Here is an 8,411-nt window from a genome sequence, read left to right as displayed (position 1 = left end):
GGAAAGAGGGAATTTGGGATTGCTGAGGTGATTGGATCCTATTCATGTCTCTGTTTTCTGGTTTTGATATGGAGGCAATACCCTTGGCCTGATTTTGGCACAGTTTAATATCTTTGGTTTTATTTCACTTCAAAATCCTATCTCCCAAATATTTTCTGTGTTTTAAAAAAATATAATAGTTGTTACATTTGCTGTGGATCAGCCATTTCTATATTTCATGTTTATTTATTCCCTTGCCTTTTTTTTTTTTTTTTCCATTGTAAATGTTTATCCAGGCTTTTGTAAACTGTAATCATTGCCTTACAATAATCATTTTTTAAAAAGGCTGAGGAGGAGATGGCAGGTGATGGCCCATTTGTGTACTTGTGTTTATTAAAGTGCTTAGAATGTGTCCCTGGAGCAGAATGGTCTCTGCGTGGTGGAATTGTGGTAATTGATGTTGTCACTAAGTGCAGTAACAGCTGATTTGCTGTAAGTCAGAGGTCTCCTGCTGTTCTATCAGTGGGTCAGAACCACAGAGCTTCACTGCTAGGTGTTGGTACTCTTGAAAACCCCCAGAAATGCAAGGGTAATGCTGTTACAGCAAACAGTAATTCCCAAATTCCTTCCAGCTACGGTTTGGTAAATCGTAGATCAGAGTGACATTTGTTTTCAATGAAACACGGAGCTGACTGAGAGAACTGCAGTTCCTTCTCCAGTGGGCTGCAGGTTCTCCAAAACTCTCTGGTCATAACTTCTTATGTGCCATCCCTCAATAAAACAGAGCCACCTCGGGGTAAAACCTGACAAACACCGAGTGAGCCGTGAGAGCTCTGCACAGGCGGAGCTGGGGGGCAGCTGGGCCAAAAATACACTTGGGTTTGGGTGATGAGATGTGTCCACGTGGGATAGCTGAGGTGAGAGCTGGGGAGTGGTGCTGAGCTGGGGCTGCACAGCTGCTGCCAGTGGGGCAGGGGCAAAACCCACACCCGAGCGCAGAGCCACTGCCTTGGCCACAGAGAAGGGCAGCTGCTTCTGGTTTAATTCTCTTTGGGTTTTATATGGGGTTTAGAAAACTATTGGTTTAGTGTCTGAGCTTTCAAGACTTACCCTCATGTTTGGTACAGTTCAGTGTCTTCAGCTTCAGGAAGGGAAACTCCATCTTTGAGGCGTCTCCAAGACTTGGTGGTTCCATTGGGCATAACTGCAGTTATTGACTGATTTCTTTATGGGATTAACTAGACTTTCTTTAGCTTCATGTATCTGCTCAAGCATCTGAGCAGCATCATTTATCCTTGTGCCAGCCCTGTCCAGTGTGTTCCTGTGTAGTTACTGTTACCTACATGGAGTAGCAACATCCAGTAGCTCACAGTGTGTGGTGGAGGAGAAGATTAAATTCTCTTCTTAAATCTGAAAGTGGCAGATTAGTAATTTGCTCAGTCTTCTCCTAAAAACTGAATATTTATTGAATATTCCACTTTTATGTCTGTACTCCTGTAATTTATTTATTTTTTATGGAGGTATGTCTATACTAGCTGGCAATTTTATATATATTATACGTGTTTTTATACAGACACACATGAAACTTGAATCAAGCTGTTGAAAAGTTTGGCAGCTGAATAAATCTTAGGCTTTAGGCCATTATTTAGTACTTGGAAAGGGTTTAAACCTGTGATTTTTCAGTATTGTATAACTGTTTCCCCAGTCTGTGATTCAAAACATGCCCTGCTGGAACTGGCACTGGTTCTGTCTCAGCTTTCGTCCTCTGGGTATGTCACAGTGTGCCCGAAATTACAGTGAGCACAGTGACAGTGCACAGTTGTGTTCATCGAGCAGCAGATGCCATTTAATTGCTGTCCAGCTTGAGATAGAAGTTCTTGCAAGTCCTGGGCCTCAGGATTTTGACTCTGGTTCCATGCTTGTCACTGTAGCTCCTTGCTGGGGAGATGTGAGATCACTCATTTGTCCTTCTGATCTCATGTGCCATGCAGGGTAGCTGTACTGGTGGGTTTCAATAGGAAGACAACAAGTGATATCAGTTTTATAAGCAATGTTTTGTCAATTGCCTTGTTCCTTGAATTTTTCCCCCAACATTCTTTTGTAACACCTTGTGTGGAGTCGGTGTCATCTGGTTTTCAGAACAGCAGCATCTTGTTTACTGGGGTTTGGTGTTGTACAGCTCTGCAGAAGGAGTGACTCAGAGCAGTGTGAGAGCCCTGCCGTGCTTGCCTCAGCCACGTGCACGTCCCTGTGCTCCGGGCCTGGGCTGAGGCACGGGGGGCGGATATTGGGGGACAAGGACGAGGTCAGGGAGCCCAGCCTGGTTCTGTGGTGGTTCCAGCTGAGAAGGCAGGTGTGTGGTGTCCTCACCAAGCACTGTGTCTGTTCCAATGAGGTGAGTGTAGCACCCCTGAAGTGTTACGCTGGTTTGCGTGTGGGCGAGTGAATCCGTGGGGTTGGTGAGTGCCCTGTGCAGGGAGGGGAGCTGGGATCCTGAGCAAGCCGAGCCCTGAGCCCTGCCCTTGTCCTGGTCTGTCTCCGTGACCCCGCGGGCATGTCCCCAGGACAGCTCCCTGTGCCAGCTGAGATCATCTGATGTGCCCTGGCCAGGATGGGACTGGCTGGGAGCTCTTGCCAGCGCGTGTGGCAGCGCTGGGACGAGGCGGTGAATCAGCCTCCCGTGCTCTGACACCGGGCACGAGGCAGAGCCGCCCTGTGCCCAGACCTCGCTGAACACAGGGGCTGTGGCTGCTGTAGTTTAGGAACTACAGCTTGTGTAGCCTTGGCACTGCCCAAAATCTCTGTGTCTTCCGCTGGATCCTCAACCTCGTGGATGGAGTTGCATTCCCAGCAGGCAGAAACAAACCACAGGCTGACCCCTGTCATAATGTTTATTTTAACCTTCTGCCCAGAAATGGGCACAGTTTTACATGAGGAAAACTGCTGAGTCCTGGAAGAGAATGGCTTTAAATTACTCAATTTGAAGTGAGATGCCCTTTGATACGGCCCAGAGGGGCCAGGACGGCATTTGCCACCCGGCCAAGTGGTGCCTTTGTGTCAAGTGCCCTGAGAAACATCCCACAGCCAGCGTTGCACTCACTCCTGTTTCACACAGCGGTACTTCCTGTGCACTTTGTGTTCCTGCTGGTGCTCCCTGATGCTGGAATCCCGAGGTAAAGCCAGGGTGTCTGGGTTGCTGTGAGTGCCCACACACTGTGTCCGTAGAATTGGGCTGTGCCACACATGCTCAAGTTCCACATGGAAGGAATTGTCCAACAGCTGTGTTTGCAAATGCTGGGGTTTTACACTTGCGCTTGGTCTGCTTTAATACAGTTTCAATAGTTGGTATTTCTGTCTTCCAAAAGCCATCAGAATTCCCCGTGGTGAAAGGGCTGTTCCTTGTTTCCACTCCGGGTTTCCCAGAATGATCGTGAGGGTACCTTGTATAATCCTCCCTAAGGGCTAAGGAAGAGAGAATGTAAAAGTGATCAGCTTTGGAGGGATTGTAGTTTCATAACCAAATCTTACTCGTAACTCCCACAGGGATCCCATTTTGTGTCTGTGTAGATTATAATGCTGCATAGGTGACACCAAGGAAAGGTGCCGCATCATTAACAAAAATGAAGTGCTGGCGTCACTGCAGAGAGATTGTGTACTCATTGCATGGGGTTATTTTGCTTGTCTTTTTCTCTACAAAAGAAAACCCATGGAAAAGCATAAATCTGTCTTACACTCTTCAGAATTAGTCTGTTCTTCATTTCCCACTCAAAACTAATTCACAGTAACCAGCTGTACGAGCACACATAAGCAGGATTGCTGTGTCAGATGAGGTATTAAATAAAAGGAGTTCCTGTCTTGATGCAAGGCTTCACTGAAATAGGAAAAAAAAGAATATGTAAAAACATAATGTTTGTTATTCTGATTCCAAGATTTGCCTTTTGTTGTCAACATGACTTTCCATTTATGGTTAGAAACATGTTTATTACAGTACAAAGATAATGAAGTTTAATTGCAGTGCTGGTCATTGCTTCAGGAAAATAGGCACAAGTATAAAGTCACTTAGAAAACTGAGAAGTTACAGGAAGATACTGGTAAATATATAAATCTGCATTAAATTAGGTGCACTTCTCAAAAGTATTGAAAGAATGAGAGAAATCCCAGTTTTAATGTGGCACTCCATCAGGTTTCCTTAGGAAGATGAGATACTCTGGGACCGCCAGGCTCGGGGAACTCAGACTGAACTTGATTTCTGTGTCACGTTGGTGCTGACAGCTGCTGATAGCAGAGCTTGCTGCTGAGTCCTTGGTGCAGACAGGCTCCCTTTGTAAAGGCACTGGGACTCAGGACGTCACCGTGCTCGTCCCACGCTCGGGGCCAGTGTTCATCTGTGTCACCGAGGCAGTCACCTCAGGGGCTCACTGGGAAACGAGTGTCCTTTGCTGTGCGGTGGCTCACGTACAGCTCCTCATCTGCAGCGTGGAAAAACAGATCCAGAACGTGCAGCTAGCCAGACATTTCACTGATTCCTGTGCTTTTATTCCTCAGGCAGAGGATGAATCTCCCATGTATGTATGAACAATGCAAACACATGCTCATGGTGGCCCGAGAGCTCTCCCGGCTCCAAGTCTCCTACGAGGAGTATCTCTGCATGAAGACGTTGCTTCTCCTCTCTACAAGTAGGTGAACAGCTCAGTACCAAGCTTTTTTTGCATTTGCGTGTACAGAAGTATGTGGTGGATTTGCAATAGATATTGTGAGATAGATTTATACAATATGCTACGTGCTGGTTCTTATCTTTAGGTAGGATATGCTGCAGTTAAGTCACAGCTTAGTAAATTCTGTCTGTACTGCATGAAAGTTCAAAGTGCAGAGTCAGAAATAGTCCTTTTAGAATATACAGAAATAAACTAACCTGAGACAACATAACTAATATAAGTGAGTATGTGTAAGCACCTTTTACAGTGTTATTTTTCCTCTCTGTTGATATCACTGGTATCCAGTGACTTTGTTCTCCCTGTGCTTCGTGGGGCTGGAGCTCCCTGAGGATCTGGGCTCAGCCCAGGCTTGACTGCAATGCAGGGATTCACTCAGCAAAGAGACTGTGAGTGTGAGTGTGTGCTCGGGCGGGTGTGAGCCGGGCATCTCGTGCCAGGACAGCCTCTGTGTCCTGGGAAATCCCATCCCTTCCCATCCCACGGTCACAGGATCCCGAGGGAGCTGCCTCAGGCAGGGACTGACGTGTTCCTACTCCTGCCTGGCACGAGGGGTCTGGTTCAGAGCAGTGACAGAGGTGCCAGCATGTTTGAAAGGTAGCAAGAGCAGCAGAGCAAGTGAAGATTTGTCACCGTACCTCAGTACTTCTGCATCATCCTCGTCAGGTGGTTTGGCTTGGAAGGGACCTGAAATGTGATGAAAAGTAAATATTACTAAGTTTATTACACTGAGGGTGTAAACATTCCTTATCTTTAATGTTTCCAGTAATAGCATTGATTCGTATACAGAAATGAGAATTTGTTCACCTTGGGCTTTTTCCGGATAGGAGCAGGAGGAATGGGAGCCCCAGCACTGCTCACGTGTCAGGGCAGGGGGTGATGGCTGTGGGCAGGGCGGTGGGAGGGTGCCATGGCCAGTTCCCCCAGTGCCCGGTGCCCCACCAGCCTGGCCGTGCCCAGCACTGCCTCGCTGCCAAGCCCAGAACTGGGACAAGGGCTCTTTTCAGAGGGAACTTTCCGACTCTCACGGCCGTGGGCTTTGTAGGAACTTAAAACTTCCCTGAAACTGCAGATTTCAAACAGTTCCTGTTTGATTCTGAAATTTCTCCCAAAAATTCCTCAAGTGTTTCGGGTGTGGTTTAGGGCAACTTTCCTTACAGGAGCTGGAAATTTCCATGGTGAAATATCCATGGCAGAAGTGGTGAGGAGGCAGCACTGGCAGAATTCAGCCCCTCCAGCAGCGGGGCTGGGCAGGAGCTGGCAGTGCCCAGAGAGGCCTCTCTGCTCGATTTCCAGTGGGAGACAATTTATCTTCATTTCATTAAGGACATACATTGTGTGAGTGGTACATCATGGAACTTCTGCAATTGAATGGCTGAAATTTCTATAGCTCTTTAATCCACGACTTGACAATTTGAGCTTGTTGATTGTGTTTCTGTGTTAAGTTTTCCAAGAGAAGAGGAGGAGGAGTAAAACAGGAATCCCACACAGGTCTAGACTTGTAGCTCACACACAGACGTAGCTCAGAGACCTTTTCCATGTGAAGTATTGAAACAGTTGACAAGTTTCATCTCCTGTGTAGGCAAGGCAGGCAAGAGACTTCATTCCAGAGCCTCTCAGAGGCTGACAGTGTGGGGAAGGTTGGGTTTCCTAAGGAAGGGAATGTGCTTTAATGGCCTCTGTCCTCTTCTCGTGCTTTCGGTCACCTTTGTCTCAGCTCTTTCTCTTCTCTGTCTTCAGCTCTTTCACTTCCCTGAGGTGATCAGAGGCTTCAAAGGAGGCACCTTACGGACCTCTGGAGTCCCCGTGCTCCATTTGTCCAGGGTGGTCCTTGGCCTTTGGAAGAACCATCCCCATAGGAGGATGTAGGCACAGGGACTGCAGCTGGATTTGAATCCCCAGGCCTCGGGTTCCTGTCCCCAGCTCCTCCTCTGGCCAGCACTGTCTCAGTGTCCCATCCCTGTCCCAGACTGTCCATGCCCAGATTCCCCATGGCTCGGGCAGTCCGTTTGTTGTCCAGCCTGTCCCTGCCCTGCCTGGTCCCGTTACGTGATCCATGTCAGGAGGCTCAGAACCAGATGATCTTCCAAGATCCTTTCCAAGCCAAGCCTTCCTGTGATCCTGCCCTTGCTCTTCCCTGGGCACACAGCATTTTTATGGAACCTTCCTAATACCACATTTCCCAGGACCTGGAGAATACAGGAGCCCCTGGTGGTTCTGCATCAAGGTGCTTCCAGGGCTGCGTGTTGTTGCCTCCATGGTCCAGTTCCCTTCCCACTGTTTTTTGGTGGGATACCTTTGGAGGTTTGTTTTTTTTTATTTTGCAGCAGGCCTGTGCTTTGTGTTCAGCTGGTCCTTGTCCCATCCTGCTCTCTCCTTGTCTCTCTGCTGTCATTTCAGTCGATCCAAGTCCTTTTTCTTTTGCTCATTTTCATAGAATGGTTTGGGTTGGAAGTGAATGGTTTGGGTTGGAAGGGACCTTAAAGCTCATCTCATTCCAACCTAAACACTTCCCAGGATGGGGCAGCCACAGCTTCTCTGGACAGCCTGTGCCAGGACTTCCCCACCCTCACACAGAAGAATTCCATATTTTAACCTGCATTTCCCCTCTTGCTCCTTGTCCTGTCACCACAGCTCCTGATGAAGATTCCCTCTCCACGTAAGCAATGTAAGAGAACTGAAATAATGACGTGTTTCAGTTTTAGTGTTTTAAAGGCTGGTGTCCATGTTGCAGTTCCCAAGGAAGGCCTGAAGAGCCAGTCCCTGTTTGAGGAGATCCGCATGACGTACATCAAGGAGCTGGGCAAGGCCATCGTCAAGAGGGAAGGGAACTCCAGCCAGAACTGGCAGCGATTTTATCAACTGACTAAACTGCTGGACTCTATGCATGATGTAAGTCCTGACAGGAATGCTGCAGGCATTCCAGAGAAATACGTTTGGGGCGGGGACAGTGGTCTCCTCCAGCTCTTTTTATTTAAAGGGACAAATATCAGGGAAGAGGAGGAGGGGGAGGAGAAGGAGGAGGAGGAGGAGGTCGTGCTCCTCTGCTGTCTCACTAAAGGCAAATTGACAGCCTTGAACATGCTCATCTCAGGCTGCCTCTGCAGTGCAATCCACAGCAATTAATTGTATAATTAAGCTCATTTTCAGTCTCTTCAGTTTTTAAAAATTCTATGGCTTTAAAAAGGAGGGACTCAGGAACTGTAACTGATTTTGCAGTAGAAGCAGAGATGTGACTTTTAAAAGCAGTGTTATCTCAGAGCCCAGTGAGTACAGAATTTATGGAATAGTTTGAAATTCCATTAAAACAATGCCTCAGCACTATGTGTAGTGTTAGCAGTGATCTAATTTTGAAGGAATTTCCAATTCAGACTGTCTCCTTTGGCAGTTTAATTACTCATGTAGCACAAAGCAGTGTTTAAGACAAGGGTAACTTTGAGACCTCAGAATTACTGGGGTTTTTTCTTGTTACTGTACCAAGCACCTGGAAGGATCTCATTTAGCTTATCCGTGTGTGTGTTATTTATCTGCTGGAGTGGGAATTGGTACCAAATCTCCTCAGTGTTTGTAAAGCCTTGCACAATCTTTGTTTGGTTTATACCAGAGTGCCATGGACAATAATTATTAATGAACTAATGAGGATTCCTGTGCACGTCTTGCCTGAGCCCCATCCTGTGGGCAGGAGTTGGGGAGGAGGAAGGTGAATGTTCTCTGAACGTC

General features: G+C 47.3%; 1 protein-coding gene across 2 annotated transcripts in view; it reads left to right on the top strand.

Moving 5' to 3' along the window:
- The window catches only part of NR3C1 (nuclear receptor subfamily 3 group C member 1), a 59,980-nt gene that overhangs the window by 47,253 nt on the left and 4,316 nt on the right, over nt 1-8,411 (top strand). For both annotated transcript variants that reach the window (XM_008629028.2, XM_017728255.1), the window contains 2 exons: nt 4,525-4,655; nt 7,426-7,583. In XM_008629028.2, coding sequence (XP_008627250.1) covers nt 4,525-4,655; nt 7,426-7,583 — 289 coding nt within the window. The remainder of the gene's footprint in view (nt 1-4,524; nt 4,656-7,425; nt 7,584-8,411) is intronic.

Source organism: Corvus brachyrhynchos, unplaced genomic scaffold, assembly GCF_000691975.1.
Source record: "Corvus brachyrhynchos isolate BGI_N302 unplaced genomic scaffold, ASM69197v1 scaffold21, whole genome shotgun sequence".
Classification (NCBI taxonomy): Eukaryota; Metazoa; Chordata; class Aves; order Passeriformes; family Corvidae; genus Corvus; species Corvus brachyrhynchos.
The sequence above is the reverse complement of the archived record's forward strand: the minus strand, read 5'-3'. Positions and strand labels throughout refer to the sequence as shown.